This window comes from Salmo salar, chromosome 15 (genome assembly GCF_965601325.2).
Source record: "Salmo salar chromosome 15, fSalSal1, whole genome shotgun sequence".
Classification (NCBI taxonomy): Eukaryota; Metazoa; Chordata; class Actinopteri; order Salmoniformes; family Salmonidae; genus Salmo; species Salmo salar.
In genome coordinates, this window is record NC_138305.1 from 23,879,665 (window position 1) to 23,897,965 (window position 18,301).

An 18,301-nucleotide genomic window follows, 5' to 3' on the forward strand; every position below is an offset into this window, starting at 1 on the left:
TATCAATGCCAAAATTGTATTTTTCTATGTATATATGAGGGCGGGGGAGCCAGTGCCACATTTCAACACAGACGGCGGTGAGGGGGGTCAGTGTGAAGGGGGTCACTGTGAAGGGGGGCTGTATGAGGGTGTCACTATGAGGGGGTCGGCACCACGTGGTGACGTAAAACCGGCCTTTACATTGGACAATTGATACTTCGCGCGTCAATACGCGTTATTTTCAGCCATTTTTCGGTGTAAATAGTTGTGTATGTTGAGTTTGAAGTGCTTGTGAAAGCAGGCTAGTGTTTTGTCAACTCCAGCCCACTAGGAAGTGAAGCTGTGTAGGCTAACTCGTAATGTAGCTAGGCTGTCTTCAAAAAAAACCTTTACACGAATTTCGAATCATTTCCTGGTTTCTCTAACTAACTTTCATTTTTATCTCAGGGAATGTATTTTCTTTAAACGACTTTTTTGTTTGTTATACTAACGTGGCAATAATAAGTAGAAGCTGGTGTGATTTTTGTAGTTTTATCCGCGAGCTTGGTTTTCTATCTTGGCGCTGTCACAGATAAAGTTAGTCAGGCTACTCTGACCTCTCACTAAAATGTAACACAAATACGTGTCCTGTATCGTAGTCACCAGCACGTCGTTGAATCAACGTCAACTACATTATGAGCAGCGGAAAACCCTCCTTGGTTATTAATGGCGAAATCAACGATAATGAAAATGTGTCGGATTTGGAAAAAAATAAAATGATGTTGTCTCCCGGTGACGGAGAGGAGACGCGCACCGATAACAATATACATCTCAACCGGAACGGAGACGATACAACCCAAACCATCAAACTATATAAACGGCGATGGTTCATCGTGTTGCTATTCAGCTCGTATTCTCTCTGTAACTCTTTCCAATGGATCCAGTACGGAAGCATCAACAACATTTTCATGAGGTTTTACGGTGTCGAGTCTTTCACTATAGATTGGATGTCTATGATATACATGTTGACTTACATTCCCTTCATATTCCCGGTCACCTGGTTACTGGATAAGAAAGGTCTCCGTATTATTGCGCTGGTGGCTACGGCCATGAATTGTACGGGGACTTGGATCAAGGTGACAAGCGTGAGACCGGATTTGTTTGCGGTGACCATGCTCGGACAGTTCTGCTGTTCCCTTGCGCAGGTATTTATCCTCGGGATGCCGTCGAAGATCGCCTCGGTGTGGTTCGGATCGGAGGAAGTGTCCACCGCTTGTTCCATCGGGGTCTTTGGAAACCAGGTATGTTATCTAGTCCAAGGTCCAATAAGTTTAAAAAAAAAGAAGAAAAAAAAAGTAATTGCTAATATAGCCATTTGATTATGCAATTACAATTTGATGTGTTATTGATTTTGTCAGTTATCTGAATGTCTATTTGACCCAGTTGCGTAATTACGCATGACTCCCAAGCCACTGGTCAGTTGGTTATCTCTCATCCTCGGCCCTCAAAGGTGAAAGGTCAGTGTCATCATACATAGTGTCTTCAGAGAGTCTTCACACCCCTTCGACTTTTTCCACATTTTGTTGTGTTTTACAGCCTGAATTTAAAATGGATTAAATTGAGATCTTGTGTTACTGGTTTACACACAATAACCTCATAATGTCAAAGTGGAATTATGTTTTTAGAAATGTTTACAAATTAATTGAAAATGAAAAACTGAAATGTCTTGACTTAATAGGTATTCAACCCCTTTTTTATGGCAAACCTAAATAAATTCAGGAGTAAAAATGTGCTTAACAATTTCACATAATAAGTTGCATGGACTCACTGTGTGCAATAATAGTGTTTAATATGATTTTGTAATGACTACCTCATCTCTGTACCCCACACATACAATTTATCTGTAAGGTCCTTCTGTCCAGCGATGACTTCTGTCGAGCAGTGAATTTCAAACACAGATTCAACCACAAAGACCAGGGAGGTTTTCCAATGCCTCGCAAAGAAGGGCACCTATTGGCACCTATTGGTAGATGGGTAAAAATAAAAAAGCAGACATTGAATATCCCTTTGAAGGTATTTTTTTATATATATATTTTTTAACCCCTTTTTCTCCCCAATTTCGTGGTATCCAATTGGTAGTTACAGTCAGTGGTGTAAAGTACTTAAGTAAAAATACTTTAAAGTACTACTTAAGTAGTTTTTGTGGTATCTGTACTTTACTATTTATATTTTTGACTACTTTTACTTCACTACATTCCTAAAGAAAATAAGGTAGTTTTTACTCCATACATTTTCCATGACACCCAACGTACTGTTGGGTGTCATGGAAAATGTATGGAGTAAAAACTACCTTATTTTCTTTAGGAATGTAGTGAAGTAAAAGTAGTCAAAAATATACATTTCTAATGCTTAGCAGGACAGGAAAATTGTCCAATTCACCCACTTATCAAGATAACACGCGGTCATCCCTACTGCCTCTGCTCTGGCAGACTCACTAAACACATGCATCATTTGTAAATGAGGACTGAGTGTTGGAGTGTGTCCCTCTGACTATCTGTAAATTAAAAACACAAAAACAAGAGAATGGTGCCATCTGGTTTGCTTAATATAAGGACTTTGAAATTATTTATACTTTTGATACTTAAGTATATTTAGAACCAAATACTTTGACTTTTACTCAAGTAGTATTTTACTGGGTGACTTACTTGAGTAACTTTCTATTAAGGTGTCTATACTTTTACTCAAGTATGAAAAATTGGGTACTTTTTCCACCATTGGTTAGTCTTGTCTCAGCTCTGCAACTCCCGTACGGACTCGGGAGAGGCGAAGTTCGAGAGCCGTGCATCCTCCGAAACACAACCCAGCCAAGCCGCACTGCTTCTTGACACAATGCCCGCTTAACCCGGAAGCCAGCCACACCAATGTGTCGGAGGAAACACCGTACACCTGGCGACCGTGTCCGCGTGCATTGCGCCCGGCCCATCACAGGAGTCGCTAGTGCGCGACGGGACAAGAACATCCCTGTCGGCCAAACCCTCCCCTAACCCGGACGATGCTGGGCCAATTGTGCGCCGCCCCATGGGTCTTCCGAACGCGGCCAGCTGAAACAGTGCCTGGACTCGAACCAGGATCTCTAGTGGCACAGCTAAACTAAGGATGGATCAACAACATTGTAGTTACTCCACAATACTAACCTAACTGACAGGGTGAAAGTTAAAATAAAAATATTCCAAAACATGCATCCTGTTTGCAAGAAGGCACACCACTAGGCTACCTGGGGTGGCGTTGGACTAGTAACTGAAAGGTTGCAAGATCGAATCCCCGAACTGACAAGGTAAAAATGTCGTTCTGCCCCTGAACAAGGCTGTTCCTAGGCCGTCATTGAAAATAAGAATTTGTTCTTAACTGACTTGCCCAGTTAAATAAAGCTTAAATAAATAAATAAAACTGCAAAAATGTGGCAATAAATTAACTTTATGTCCTGAAATCAAAGTGTTCTGTTTGGGGCAAATCCAACACATCACTGAGTACCACTCTTCATATTTTCAAGCATGGTGTTGGCTGCATCATGTTATGGGTATTCTTGTCATCGGAAGGGACTTGTGAGTTTTTTTAATGATAAGAAACGGAATAGAGCTAAGCACAGGCAAAACTCTAGACGGAAACCTGGTTCAGTCTGCTTTCCATCAGACCCTGGGAGATGAATTCACCTTTCAGCAGGATAATAACCTAAAACACAAGGCCAAATCTACACTGAAGTTGATTGCCAAGACAACATTGAATGTTCCTGAGTTGCCTAGTTACAGTTTTGACTTAAAATCACCTTGTAAATCTATGGCAAGATTTGAAAATGGCTGCCTAGAAATGATCAAAAACCAACTTCACATAGCTTGAAATCGTCGGCAACATTTTCATGCGTTTCTACAACATCGATGAGCTAGCCCTCGATTGGTTATGATCTACTCCCTGTCTTACATCAAATCTAACTTTATTTGTCGCATGCGCTGAGTACAACAATTGTAGACCTTACTGTGAAATGCTTACTTACAAGCCCTTAACTCTTCTTGAATTGCACTGTTGGTTAAGAAAATATTTACCAAGTAGACTAAAGTAAAAAGTAATAGTAAAAAGTAACACAATAAGAATAACAATAACGTGGATATATACAGGGTTTACCGGTACTGAGTCAGCGTGCAGGGGTACAGGCTAGTTGAGGTACATGTAGGTAGGGGTGAAGTGACTATGCATAGATAATAAACGAGTAGCAGCAGTGTACAAAGGGGGTTGGGGGGGGCAAATGTAAATAGTCCGGTGACGATTGTATTAATTGTTCAGCAGTCTTATGGCTTGGGGGTAGAAGCTGTTGAGGAGCCTTTTGGTCCTAGACTTGGCGCTCCGGTACCACTTGCCGCACGGTAGCAGAGAACACAGTCTATAACTTGGGTGACTGAAGTCTCTGACAATTTTATGTCTTTCCTGTGACATCACCTATTATATAGGTCCTGGATGGCAGGAAGCTTGGCTCCAGTGATGCACTATGCCGTACACACTACCCTCTGTAGCGCCTTACGGTCAGATGCCGTACAGTTGCCATACTAGCTGGTGTTGCAACCGGTCAGGATGATCTCGATTAGAGGTCGACCGTCTATGATTTTTCAATGCCGATACCGATTATTGGAGGACCAAAAAAAGCCGATACCGATTAATCGGCCGATCGGCTAAATTGATTTTGTTCATGTATTATATTAAGTTAAAATAAGTGTTCATTCAGTATTGTTGTAATTGTCATTATTACAAAAAAAAAAAATAATAATAATAATGTAAAAAAAAATAGACCGATTTAATCGGTATCGGCTTTTTTGGCCCTCCAATAATCGGTATCGATAACGGCGCTGAAAAATCATAATCGGTCGACCTCTAGTCAGAACATAGAGATTTGTAGAGGAATACAAATATCTGGGTGTCCTCTTGGACAATAAGCTTCAGTGGACTAAATGTACAGACCTGATCTACAAAAAGAGCCAACAGAGACTGTACTTTTCAAAAAGCTGGGATCTTTTAATGTTGACTGTACAAATCTTTCATTGAGAGTATTTGAACTTGTTGTATTGTTTGTGGGTTTGGCAATGCCACTTTCAGCCAGACAAGCATTCTGAGAAGGATTATCACCACAGCAAGCAAGGTAAATGTGACTCCGGCTGCGTTTACTTTTGACCAATCACATCAGATCTTTTGACATCAGATTTTTTTTTCAGAGCTCATTCATCTGATTGGTCAAAATACCAATTTAGTGAAAACAAATATCAGATTTGGGCTGCCTGTCTAAATGCAGCATTAGTATCCCTGGCAGTCTGCTACTCTAGTTGACATATTCCTGTTTTCTCTGAAGCCTCCGGTCCGTGAGGCTGGGCAGGTGTTCCTCTGAAGCAGCCTCCAGTTCGTGAGGTTGGGCAGGTGTTTTCTCTGAAGCCTCCGGTTCGTGAGGCTGGGCAGGTGTTCGTCTGAAGCCTCCTCCGGTCCGTCAGGTTGGGCAGGTGTTCCTCTGAAGCCTCCTCCGGTCCGTGAGGTTGGGCAGGTGTTCCTCTGAAGCCTCCGGTCCGTGAGGCTGGGCAGGTGTTTTCTCTGAAGCCTCCGGTCCGTGAGGCTGGGCAGGTGTTTCTCTGAAGCCTCCAGTCCGTGAGGCTGGGCAGGTGTTTTCTCTGAAGCCTCCGGTTCGTGAGGCTGGGCAGGTTTTTTCTCTGAAGCCTCCGGTCCGTGAGGCTGGGCAGGTGTTCCTCTGAAGCCTCCTCCAGTCCGTGAGGCTGGGCAGGTGTTCCTCTGAAGCAGCCTCCGGTCCTTGAGGCTGGGCAGGTGTTTCTCTGAAGCCTCCGGTCCGTGAGGCTGGGCAGGTGTTCCTCGGAAGCCACCGGTCCGTGAGGCTGGGCAGGTGTTCCTCTGAAGCAGCCTCCGGTCCGTGAGTCTGGGCAGGTGTTCCTCTGAATCCTCCAGTCCGTGAGGCTGGGCAGGTGTTCCTCTGAAGCCTCCGGTCCGTGAGGCTGGGCAGGTGTTCCTCTGAAGCCTCCAGTCCGTGAGGCTGGGCAGGTGTTCCTCTGAAGCCTCCGGTCCGTGAGGCTGGGCAGGTGTTCCTCTGAAGCAGCCTCCGGTCCGTGAGGCTGGGCAGGTGTTCCTCTGAAGCCTCCGGTCCGTGAGGCTGGGCAGGTGTTCCTCTGAAGCAGCTTCCGGACGGTGAGGCTGGGCAGGTGTTCCTCTGAAGCAGCCTCCGGTCCGTGAGGCTGGCAGGTGTTCCTCTGAAGCAGCCTCCGGTCCGTGAGGCTGGGCAGGTGTTTCTCTGAAGCCTCCTCCAGTCCGTGAGGCTGGGCAGGTGTTCCTCTGAAGCCTCCGGTCCGTCAGGCTGGGCAGGTGTTCCTCGGAAGCCACCGGTCCGTGAGGCTGGGCAGGTGTTCCTCTGAAGCAGCCTCCGGTCCGTGAGTCTGGGCAGGTGTTCCTCTGAATCCTCCGGTCTGTGAGGCTGGGCAGGTGTTCCTCTGAAGCCTCCGGTCCGTGAGGCTGGGCAGGTGTTCCTCTGAAGCAGCCTCCGGTCCTTGAGGCTGGGCAGGTGTTCCTCTGAATCCTCCGGTCCGTGAGGCTGGGCAGGTGTTCCTCTGAATCCTCCGGTCCGTGATGCTGGGCAGGTGTTCCTCTGAAGCCTCCGGTCTGTGAGGCTGGGCAGGTGTTCCTCTGAAGCAGCCTCCGGTCCGTGAGGCTGGGCAGGTGTTCCTCTGAAGCCTCCGGTCCGTGAGGCTGGGCAGGTGTTTTCTCTGAAGCCTCCGGTCCGTGAGGCTGGGCAGGTGTTCCTCTGAAGCAGCCTCCAGTTTGTGAGGCTGGGCAGGTGTTTTCTCTGAAGCCTCCAGTCCGTGAGGCTGGGCAGGTGTTTCTCTGAAGCCTCCGGTCCGTGAGGCTGGGCAGGTGTTCCTCTGAAGCAGCCTCCGGTCCGTGAGGCTGGGCAGGTGTTCCTCTGAAGCCTCCGGTCCGTGAGGCTGGGCAGGTGTTCCTCTGAAGCCTCCAGTCCGTGAGGCTGGGCAGGTGTTCCTCTGAATCCTCCTCCGGTCCGTGAGGCTGGGCAGGTGTTCCTCTGAAGCAGCCTCAGGTCCATGAGGCTGGGCAGGTGTTCCTCTGAAGCCTCCGGTCCGTGAGGCTGGGCAGGTGTTCCTCTGAAGCATTCTCCGGTCCGTGAGGCTGGGCAGGTGTTTTCTCTGAAGCCTCCGGTCCGTGAGGCTGGTCAGGTGTTCCTCTGAATCCTCCTCCGGTCCGTGAGGCTGGGCAGGTGTTCCTCTGAAGCAGCCTCCGGTCTGTGAGGCTGGGCAGGTGTTCCTCTGAAGCAGCCTCCGGTCCTTGAGGCTGGGCAGGTGTTCCTCTGAATCCTCCGGTCCGTGAGGCTGGGCAGGTGTTCCTCTGAATCCTCCGGTCCGTGATGCTGGGCAGGTGTTCCTCTGAAGCCTCCGGTCTGTGAGGCTGGGCAGGTGTTCCTCTGAAGCAGCCTCCGGTCCGTGAGGCTGGGCAGGTGTTCCTCTGAAGCCTCCGGTCCGTGAGGCTGGGCAGGTGTTTTCTCTGAAGCCTCCGGTCCGTGAGGCTGGGCAGGTGTTCCTCTGAAGCAGCCTCCAGTTTGTGAGGCTGGGCAGGTGTTTTCTCTGAAGCCTCCAGTCCGTGAGGCTGGGCAGGTGTTTCTCTGAAGCCTCCGGTCCGTGAGGCTGGGCAGGTGTTCCTCTGAAGCAGCCTCCAGTTCGTGAGCCTGGGCAGGTGTTCCTCTGAAGCCTCCTCCAGTCCGTGAGGCTGGGCAGGTGTTCCTCTGAAGAAGCCTCCGGTCCTTGAGGCTGGGCAGGTGTTTCTCTGAAGCCTCCGGTCCGTGAGGCTGGGCAGGTGTTCCTCGGAAGCCACCTGTCCGTGAGGCTGGGCAGGTGTTCCTCTGAAGCAGCCTCCGGTCCGTGAGTCTGGGCAGGTGTTCCTCTGAATCCTCCAGTCCGTGAGGCTGGGCAGGTGTTCCTCTGAAGCCTCCGGTCCGTGAGGCTGGGCAGGTGTTCCTCTGAAGCATTCTCCGGTCCGTGAGGCTGGGCAGGTGTTTTCTCTGAAGCCTCCGGTCCGTGAGGCTGGTCAGGTGTTCCTCTGAATCCTCCTCCGGTCCGTGAGGCTGGGCAGGTGTTCCTCTGAAGCAGCCTCCGGTCCGTGAGTCTGGGCAGGTGTTCCTCTGAATCCTCCAGTCCGTGAGGCTGGGCAGGTGTTCCTCTGAAGCCTCCGGTCCGTGAGGCTGGGCAGGTGTTCCTCTGAAGCAGCCTCCGGTCTGTGAGGCTGGGCAGGTGTTCCTCTGAAGCAGCCTCCGGTCCTTGAGGCTGGGCAGGTGTTCCTCTGAATCCTCCGGTCCGTGAGGCTGGGCAGGTGTTCCTCTGAATCCTCCGGTCCGTGATGCTGGGCAGGTGTTCCTCTGAAGCCTCCGGTCTGTGAGGCTGGGCAGGTGTTCCTCTGAAGCAGCCTCCGGTCCGTGAGGCTGGGCAGGTGTTCCTCTGAAGCCTCCGGTCCGTGAGGCTGGGCAGGTGTTTTCTCTGAAGCCTCCGGTCCGTGAGGCTGGGCAGGTGTTCCTCTGAAGCAGCCTCCAGTTTGTGAGGCTGGGCAGGTGTTTTCTCTGAAGCCTCCAGTCCGTGAGGCTGGGCAGGTGTTTCTCTGAAGCCTCCGGTCCGTGAGGCTGGGCAGGTGTTCCTCTGAAGCAGCCTCCAGTTCGTGAGCCTGGGCAGGTGTTCCTCTGAAGCCTCCTCCAGTCCGTGAGGCTGGGCAGGTGTTCCTCTGAAGCAGCCTCCGGTCCTTGAGGCTGGGCAGGTGTTTCTCTGAAGCCTCCGGTCCGTGAGGCTGGGCAGGTGTTCCTCGGAAGCCACCTGTCCGTGAGGCTGGGCAGGTGTTCCTCTGAAGCAGCCTCCGGTCCGTGAGTCTGGGCAGGTGTTCCTCTGAATCCTCCAGTCCGTGAGGCTGGGCAGGTGTTCCTCTGAAGCCTCCGGTCCGTGAGGCTGGGCAGGTGTTCCTCTGAAGCATTCTCCGGTCCGTGAGGCTGGGCAGGTGTTTTCTCTGAAGCCTCCGGTCCGTGAGGCTGGTCAGGTGTTCCTCTGAATCCTCCTCCGGTCCGTGAGGCTGGGCAGGTGTTCCTCTGAAGCAGCCTCCGGTCTGTGAGGCTGGGCAGGTGTTCCTCTGAAGCAGCCTCCGGTCCTTGAGGCTGGGCAGGTGTTCCTCTGAATCCTCCGGTCCGTGAGGCTGGGCAGGTGTTCCTCTGAATCCTCCGGTCCGTGATGCTGGGCAGGTGTTCCTCTGAAGCCTCCGGTCTGTGAGGCTGGGCAGGTGTTCCTCTGAAGCAGCCTCCGGTCCGTGAGGCTGGGCAGGTGTTCCTCTGAAGCCTCCGGTCCGTGAGGCTGGGCAGGTGTTTTCTCTGAAGCCTCCGGTCCGTGAGGCTGGGCAGGTGTTCCTCTGAAGCAGCCTCCAGTTTGTGAGGCTGGGCAGGTGTTTTCTCTGAAGCCTCCAGTCCGTGAGGCTGGGCAGGTGTTTCTCTGAAGCCTCCGGTCCGTGAGGCTGGGCAGGTGTTCCTCTGAAGCAGCCTCCAGTTCGTGAGCCTGGGCAGGTGTTCCTCTGAAGCCTCCTCCAGTCCGTGAGGCTGGGCAGGTGTTCCTCTGAAGCAGCCTCCGGTCCTTGAGGCTGGGCAGGTGTTTCTCTGAAGCCTCCGGTCCGTGAGGCTGGGCAGGTGTTCCTCGGAAGCCACCTGTCCGTGAGGCTGGGCAGGTGTTCCTCTGAAGCAGCCTCCGGTCCGTGAGTCTGGGCAGGTGTTCCTCTGAATCCTCCAGTCCGTGAGGCTGGGCAGGTGTTCCTCTGAAGCCTCCGGTCCGTGAGGCTGGGCAGGTGTTCCTCTGAAGCCTCCAGTCTGTGAGGCTGGGCAGGTGTTCCTCTGAAGCCTCCGGTCCGTGAGGCTGGGCAGGTGTTCCTCTGAAGCAGCCTCCGGTCCGTGAGGCTGGGCAGGTGTTCCTCTGAAGCCTCCGGTCCGTGAGGCTGGGCAGGTGTTCCTCTGAAGCAGCTTCCGGACGGTGAGGCTGGGCAGGTGTTCCTCTGAAGCAGCCTCCGGTCCGTGAGGCTGGGCAGGTGTTCCTCTGAAGCAGCCTCCAGTTCGTGAGCCTGGGCAGGTGTTCCTCTGAAGCCTCCTCCAGTCCGTGAGGCTGGGCAGGTGTTCCTCTGAAGCAGCCTCCGGTCCGTGAGTCTGGGCAGGTGTTCCTCTGAATCCTCCGGTCTGTGAGGCTGGGCAGGTGTTCCTCTGAAGCCTCCGGTCCGTGAGGCTGGGCAGGTGTTCCTCGGAAGCAGCCTCCGGTCATTGAGGCTGGGCAGGTGTTCCTCTGAATCCTCCGGTCCGTGAGGCTGGGCAGGTGTTCCTCTGAATCCTCCGGTCCGTGATGCTGGGCAGGTGTTCCTCTGAAGCCTCCGGTCTGTGAGGCTGGGCAGGTGTTCCTCTGAAGCAGCCTCCGGTCCGTGAGGCTGGGCAGGTGTTCCTCTGAAGCCTCCGGTCCGTGAGGCTGGGCAGGTGTTTTCTCTGAAGCCTCCGGTCCGTGAGGCTGGGCAGGTGTTCCTCTGAAGCAGCCTCCAGTTTGTGAGGCTGGGCAGGTGTTTTCTCTGAAGCCTCCAGTCCGTGAGGCTGGGCAGGTGTTTCTCTGAAGCCTCCGGTCCGTGAGGCTGGGCAGGTGTTCCTCTGAAGCAGCCTCCGGTCCGTGAGGCTGGGCAGGTGTTCCTCTGAAGCCTCCGGTCCGTGAGGCTGGGCAGGTGTTCCTCTGAAGCCTCCAGTCCGTGAGACTGGGCAGGTGTTCCTCTGAATCCTCCTCCGGTCCGTGAGGCTGGGCAGGTGTTCCTCTGAAGCAGCCTCAGGTCCATGAGGCTGGGCAGGTGTTCCTCTGAAGCCTCCGGTCCGTGAGGCTGGGCAGGTGTTCCTCTGAAGCATTCTCCGGTCCGTGAGGCTGGGCAGGTGTTTTCTCTGAAGCCTCCGGTCCGTGAGGCTGGTCAGGTGTTCCTCTGAATCCTCCTCCGGTCCGTGAGGCTGGGCAGGTGTTCCTCTGAAGCAGCCTCCGGTCTGTGAGGCTGGGCAGGTGTTCCTCTGAAGCAGCCTCCGGTCCTTGAGGCTGGGCAGGTGTTCCTCTGAATCCTCCGGTCCGTGAGGCTGGGCAGGTGTTCCTCTGAATCCTCCGGTCCGTGATGCTGGGCAGGTGTTCCTCTGAAGCCTCCGGTCTGTGAGGCTGGGCAGGTGTTCCTCTGAAGCAGCCTCCGGTCCGTGAGGCTGGGCAGGTGTTCCTCTGAAGCCTCCGGTCCGTGAGGCTGGGCAGGTGTTTTCTCTGAAGCCTCCGGTCCGTGAGGCTGGGCAGGTGTTCCTCTGAAGCAGCCTCCAGTTTGTGAGGCTGGGCAGGTGTTTTCTCTGAAGCCTCCAGTCCGTGAGGCTGGGCAGGTGTTTCTCTGAAGCCTCCGGTCCGTGAGGCTGGGCAGGTGTTCCTCTGAAGCAGCCTCCAGTTCGTGAGCCTGGGCAGGTGTTCCTCTGAAGCCTCCTCCAGTCCGTGAGGCTGGGCAGGTGTTCCTCTGAAGCAGCCTCCGGTCCTTGAGGCTGGGCAGGTGTTTCTCTGAAGCCTCCGGTCCGTGAGGCTGGGCAGGTGTTCCTCGGAAGCCACCTGTCCGTGAGGCTGGGCAGGTGTTCCTCTGAAGCAGCCTCCGGTCCGTGAGTCTGGGCAGGTGTTCCTCTGAATCCTCCAGTCCGTGAGGCTGGGCAGGTGTTCCTCTGAAGCCTCCGGTCCGTGAGGCTGGGCAGGTGTTCCTCTGAAGCATTCTCCGGTCCGTGAGGCTGGGCAGGTGTTTTCTCTGAAGCCTCCGGTCCGTGAGGCTGGTCAGGTGTTCCTCTGAATCCTCCTCCGGTCCGTGAGGCTGGGCAGGTGTTCCTCTGAAGCAGCCTCCGGTCTGTGAGGCTGGGCAGGTGTTCCTCTGAAGCAGCCTCCGGTCCTTGAGGCTGGGCAGGTGTTCCTCTGAATCCTCCGGTCCGTGAGGCTGGGCAGGTGTTCCTCTGAATCCTCCGGTCCGTGATGCTGGGCAGGTGTTCCTCTGAAGCCTCCGGTCTGTGAGGCTGGGCAGGTGTTCCTCTGAAGCAGCCTCCGGTCCGTGAGGCTGGGCAGGTGTTCCTCTGAAGCCTCCGGTCCGTGAGGCTGGGCAGGTGTTTTCTCTGAAGCCTCCGGTCCGTGAGGCTGGGCAGGTGTTCCTCTGAAGCAGCCTCCAGTTTGTGAGGCTGGGCAGGTGTTTTCTCTGAAGCCTCCAGTCCGTGAGGCTGGGCAGGTGTTTCTCTGAAGCCTCCGGTCCGTGAGGCTGGGCAGGTGTTCCTCTGAAGCAGTCTCCAGTTCGTGAGCCAGGGCAGGTGTTCCTCTGAAGCCTCCTCCAGTCCGTGAGGCTGGGCAGGTGTTCCTCTGAAGCAGCCTCCGGTCCTTGAGGCTGGGCAGGTGTTTCTCTGAAGCCTCCGGTCCGTGAGGCTGGGCAGGTGTTCCTCGGAAGCCACCTGTCCGTGAGGCTGGGCAGGTGTTCCTCTGAAGCAGCCTCCGGTCCGTGAGTCTGGGCAGGTGTTCCTCTGAATCCTCCAGTCCGTGAGGCTGGGCAGGTGTTCCTCTGAAGCCTCCGGTCCGTGAGGCTGGGCAGGTGTTCCTCTGAAGCCTCCAGTCTGTGAGGCTGGGCAGGTGTTCCTCTGAAGCCTCCGGTCCGTGAGTCTGGGCAGGTGTTCCTCTGAAGCAGCCTCCGGTCCGTGAGGCTGGGCAGGTGTTCCTCTGAAGCCTCCGGTCCGTGAGGCTGGGCAGGTGTTCCTCTGAAGCAGCTTCCGGACGGTGAGGCTGGGCAGGTGTTCCTCTGAAGCAGCCTCCAGTTCGTGAGCCTGGGCAGGTGTTCCTCTGAAGCCTCCTCCAGTCCGTGAGGCTGGGCAGGTGTTCCTCTGAAGCAGCCTCCGGTCCTTGAGGCTGGGCAGGTGTTTCTCTGAAGCCTCCGGTCCGTGAGGCTGGGCAGGTGTTCCTCGGAAGCCACCTGTCCGTGAGGCTGGGCAGGTGTTCCTCTGAAGCAGCCTCCGGTCCGTGAGTCTGGGCAGGTGTTCCTCTGAATCCTCCAGTCCGTGAGGCTGGGCAGGTGTTCCTCTGAAGCCTCCGGTCCGTGAGGCTGGGCAGGTGTTCCTCTGAAGCCTCCAGTCTGTGAGGCTGGGCAGGTGTTCCTCTGAAGCCTCCGGTCCGTGAGGCTGGGCAGGTGTTCCTCTGAAGCAGCCTCCGGTCCGTGAGGCTGGGCAGGTGTTCCTCTGAAGCCTCCGGTCCGTGAGGCTGGGCAGGTGTTCCTCTGAAGCAGCTGCCGGACGGTGAGGCTGGGCAGGTGTTCCTCTGAAGCAGCCTCCGGTCCGTGAGGCTGGCAGGTGTTCCTCTGAAGCAGCCTCCGGTCCGTGAGACTGGGCAGGTGTTTCTCTGAAGCCTCCTCCAGTCCGTGAGGCTGGGCAGGTGTTCCTCTGAAGCCTCCGGTCCGTCAGGCTGAGCAGGTGTTCCTCGGAAGCCACCGGTCCGTGAGGCTGGGCAGGTGTTCCTCTGAAGCAGCCTCCGGTCCGTGAGTCTGGGCAGGTGTTCCTCTGAATCCTCCGGTCTGTGAGGCTGGGCAGGTGTTCCTCTGAAGCCTCCGGTCCGTGAGGCTGGGCAGGTGTTCCTCTGAAGCAGCCTCCGGTCCTTGAGGCTGGGCAGGTGTTCCTCTGAATCCTCCGGTCCGTGAGGCTGGGCAGGTGTTCCTCTGAATCCTCCGGTCCGTGATGCTGGGCAGGTGTTCCTCTGAAGCCTCCGGTCTGTGAGGCTGGGCAGGTGTTCCTCTGAAGCAGCCTCCGGTCCGTGAGGCTGGGCAGGTGTTCCTCTGAAGCCTCCGGTCCGTGAGGCTGGGCAGGTGTTTTCTCTGAAGCCTCCGGTCCGTGAGGCTGGGCAGGTGTTCCTCTGAAGCAGCCTCCACTTTGTGAGGCTGGGCAGGTGTTTTCTCTGAAGCCTCCAGTCCGTGAGGCTGGGCAGGTGTTTCTCTGAAGCCTCCGGTCCGTGAGGCTGGGCAGGTGTTCCTCTGAAGCAGCCTCCAATTCGTGAGCCTGGGCAGGTGTTTCTCTGAAGCCTCCAGTCCGTGAGGCTGGTCAGGTGTTCCTCTGAAGCCTCTGGTCCGTGAGCCTGGGCAGGTGTTCCTCTGAAGCAGCCTCCGGTCCGTGAGGCTGGGCAGGTGTTCCTCTGAAGCAGCCTCCGGTCCGTGAGGCTGGGCAGGTGTTCCTCTGAAGCCTCAAGTCTGTGAGACTGGGCAGGTGTTCCTCTGAATCCTCCTCCGGTCCGTGAGGCTGGGCAGGTGTTCCTCTGATGCAGCCTCAGGTCCATGAGGCTGGGCAGGTGTTCCTCTGAAGCCTCCGGTCCGTGAGGCTGGGCAGGTGTTCCTCTGAAGCATTCTCCGGTCCGTGAGGCTGGGCAGGTGTTTTCTCTGAAGCCTCCGGTCCGTGAGGCTGGTCAGGTGTTCCTCTGAATCCTCCTCCGGTCCGTGAGGCTGGGCAGGTGTTCCTCTGAAGCAGCCTCCGGTCTGTGAGGCTGGGCAGGTGTTCCTCTGAAGCCTCCGGTCCGTGAGGCTGGGCAGGTGTTCCTCTGAAGCAGCCTCCGGTCCTTGAGGCTGGGCAGGTGTTCCTCTGAATCCTCCGGTCCGTGAGGCTGGGCAGGTGTTCCTCTGAATCCTCCGGTCCTTGAGGCTGGGCAGGTGTTCCTCTGAATCCTCCGGTCCGTGAGGCTGGGCAGGTGTTCCTCTGAATCCTCCGGTCCGTGATGCTGGGCAGGTGTTCCTCTGAAGCCTCCGGTCTGTGAGGCTGGGCAGGTGTTCCTCTGAAGCAGCCTCCGGTCCGTGAGGCTGGGCAGGTGTTCCTCTGAAGCCTCCGGTCCGTGAGGCTGGGCAGGTGTTTTCTCTGAAGCCTCCGGTCCGTGAGGCTGGGCAGGTGTTCCTCTGAAGCAGCCTCCAGTTTGTGAGGCTGGGCAGGTGTTTTCTCTGAAGCCTCCAGTCCGTGAGGCTGGGCAGGTGTTTCTCTGAAGCCTCCGGTCCGTGAGGCTGGGCAGGTGTTCCTCTGAAGCAGCCTCCAGTTCGTGAGCCTGGGCAGGTGTTTCTCTGAAGCCTCCAGTCCGTGAGGCTGGTCAGGTGTTCCTCTGAAGCCTCTGGTCCGTGAGCCTGGGCAGGTGTTCCTCTGAAGCAGCCTCCGGTCCGTGAGGCTGGGCAGGTGTTCCTCTGAAGCAGCTTCCTGTCCGTGAGTCTGGGCAGCTGTTCCTCTGAAGCAGCTTCCGGTCCATGAGGCTGGGCAGGTGTTCCTCTGAATCCTCCTCCGGTCCGTGAGGTTGGGCAGGTGTTTTCTCTGAAGCCTCCAGTCCGTGAGGCTGGGCAGGTGTTCCTCGGAAGCCTCCAGTCCGTGAGGCTGGGCAGGTGTTCCTCTGAATCCTCTTCCGGTCCGTGAGGCTGGGCAGGGGTTTCTCTGAAGCAGCCTCCGGTCCGTGAGGCTGGGCAGGTGTTCCTCTGAATCCTCCGGTCCGTGAGGCTGGGCAGGTGTTCCTCTGAAGCCTCCGGTCCGTGAGGCTGGGCAGGTGTTTTCTCTGAAGCCTCCGGTCCGTGAGGCTGGGCAGGTGTTCCTCTGAGGCAGCCTCCGGTCCGTGAGGCTGGGCAGGTGTTCCTCTGAAGCCTCCAGTCCGTGAGGCTGGGCAGGTGTTCCTCTGAAGCCTCCAGTCCGTGAGGCTGTGCAGGTGTTCCTCTGAAGCCTCCAGTCCGTGAGGCTGGGCAGGTGTTCCTCTGAAGCCTCCAGTCCGTGAGGCTGGGCAGGTGTTCCTCTGAAGCCTCCAGTCCGTGAGGCTGGGCAGGTGTTCCTCTGAAGCAGCCTCCGGTCCGTGAGGCTGGGCAGGTGTTCCTCTGAAGCCTCCGGTCTTTGAGGCTGGGCAGGTGTTCCTCTGAAGTATTCTCCGGTCCGTGAGGCTGGGCAGGTGTTTTCTCTGAAGCCTCCAGTCCGTGAGATTGGGCAGGTGTTCCTCTGAAGCCTCCAGTCTGTGAGGCTGGGCAGGTGTTCCTCTGAAGCAGCTTCCGGTCCTTGAGGCTGGGCAGGTGTTCCTCTGAATCCTCCGGTCCGTGAGGCTGGGCAGGTGTTCCTCTGAATCCTCCGGTCCGTGAGGCTGGGCAGGTGTTCCTCTGAAGCCTCCGGTCTGTGAGGCTGGGCAGGTGTTCCTCTGAAGCAGCCTCCGGTCCGTGACGCGGGGCAGGTGTTCCTCTGAAGCCTCCGGTCCGTGAGGCTGGGCAGGTGTTTTCTCTGAAGCCTCCGGTCCGTGAGGCTGGGCAGGTGTTCCTCTGAAGCAGCCTCCAGTTCGTGAGGTTGGGCAGGTGTTTTCTCTGAAGCCTCCGGTTCGTGAGGCTGGGCAGGTGTTTTCTCTGAAGCCTCCGGTCCGTGAGGTTGGGCAGGTGTTCCTCTGAAGCCTCCGGTCCGTGAGGCTGGGCAGGTGTTCCTCTGAAGCAGCCTCCAGTTCGTGAGGCTGGGCAGGTGTTTCTCTGAAGCCTCCAGTCCGTGAGGCTGGGCAGGTGTTCCTCTGAAGCCTCCAGTCCGTGAGGCTGGGCAGGTGTTCCCTCTGAAGCCTCCAGTCCGTGAGGCTGGTCAGGTGTTCCTCTGAAGCCTCCAGTCCGTGAGGCTGGGCAGGTGTTCCTCTGAATCCTCCAGTCCGTGAGGCTGGGCAGGTGTTCCTCTGAAGCCTCCTCCGGTCCGTGAGGCTGGGCAGGTGATCCTCTGAAGCAGCCTCCGGTCCGTGAGGCAGGGCAGGTGTTCCTCTGAAGCCTCCAGTCCGTGAGGCTGGGCAGGTGTTCCTCTGAAGCCTCCAGTCCGTGAGGCTGGGCAGGTGTTCCTCTGAAGCCTCCAGTCCGTGAGGCTGGGCAGGTGTTCCTCTGAAGCCTCCAGTCCGTGAGGCTGGGCAGGTGTTCCTCTGAATCCTCCGGTCCGTGAGGCTGGGCAGGTGTTCCTCTGAAGTCTCCTCCGGTCCGTGAGTCTGGGCAGGTGTTCCTCTGAAGCAGCCTCCGGTCCGTGAGGCTGGGCAGGTGTTCCTCTGAAGCCTCCAGTCCGTGAGGCTGGGCAGGTGTTCCTCTGAATCCTCCGGTCCGTGAGGCTGGGCAGGTGTTCCTCTGAATCCTCCGGTCCGTGAGGCTGGGCAGGTGTTCCCACTTTGATGTCACTATAACACTTACAGTATAGTAGGTCCTGTATGGCCCATGGCCTGTTATGGTCTTATTACACATGCTGCATCATGGCTTCCTCCATCAACTGGCTGTTTAATGTTTCCACTTATATCACTTAGTGTGGACTGGCCACTCACTCAGAGCCTGGTTCCTCTTTTCTTCTAGGGAGTTTTTCCTAGACACCAGGCTTCTTCTAGGGAGTTTTTTCCTAGCCACCATGCTTCTACATCTGCATTGCTTGCGGTTTGGGTTTCAGGCCGGGTTTCTGTATAAGCACTTTGTCACATCTGCTGATGTAAAAATGTCTTTATAAATACATTTTGATTTGATCACTGGGACCTCTGAAGGGATGGCCCAACATGCACTGTCGTTCAGCCAGTTTGAGTTCAATTTGTACTACAATGAATGAATGCCCTCTGTCTACAACAGCCACCCCTATTGGCTATCTCCAGCCTCTCTGTCTCCCAACATGCATCTCTAATAAGGGTGGTCGTTGTCTCTGCAGTTTTTTTTTTTAAAGCTATGCTGTCTGTTTCTTCTCTTCCAGTTGGGTATAGCCATTGGGTTCTTGGTCCCTCCCATCCTGGTGCCTAACGTTGAGGACATGGATCAGCTGGCCTATCACATCAGTATAATGTTCTACATCACAGCAGGAGTTGCTACACTGCTCTTCATACTGGTTGTCATAGGTAACATGTTTATTATTATACTATAAATATAAACATCACATCATCAAACTCTTACTAATGCATATATAACCCCTTGACCTTTTAAACATTTTGTTGTGTGAAAGTGGGATTAAAATGGATTGAAATTCAAACTTTTTATTTATAAAAAAAAAAAAATTACAATCTGAGACAATACATGGTAGAATCACCTGCGATAGTGATTACAGCTATGAGTCTTTCTGGGTACGTCTCTTCTACCTGCGATAGTGATTACAGCTATGAGTCTTTCTGGGTACGTCTCTAAGATTTTTTCACACCTGGATTGTACAATATTTGCAGAATATTATTTTTTAAATTCTTCAATCTCTGTCAGGATGGTTATTGATCATTGC

General features: G+C 55.0%; 1 protein-coding gene across 3 annotated transcripts in view; it reads left to right on the forward strand.

Moving 5' to 3' along the window:
- The first annotated feature begins 123 nt into the window (after positions 1-123).
- Positions 124-18,301, forward strand: part of LOC106571030 (choline/ethanolamine transporter flvcr2b) — a 54,965-nt gene continuing 36,787 nt past the window's right edge. For 2 of the 3 annotated variants that reach the window (XR_006759132.2, XM_045695537.2), the window contains exons 1-2: positions 127-1,259; positions 17,789-17,930. Coding sequence is in view for 2 of the 3 variants with exons in the window: in XM_045695537.2 (XP_045551493.1) it covers positions 654-1,259; positions 17,789-17,930 (748 nt within the window). In the remaining variant the exon portion in view is untranslated. Of the gene's footprint in view, positions 1,260-17,788; positions 17,931-18,301 lie in introns of all 3 variants that reach the window. The other variant, XM_045695535.2, reaches the window with a different exon arrangement.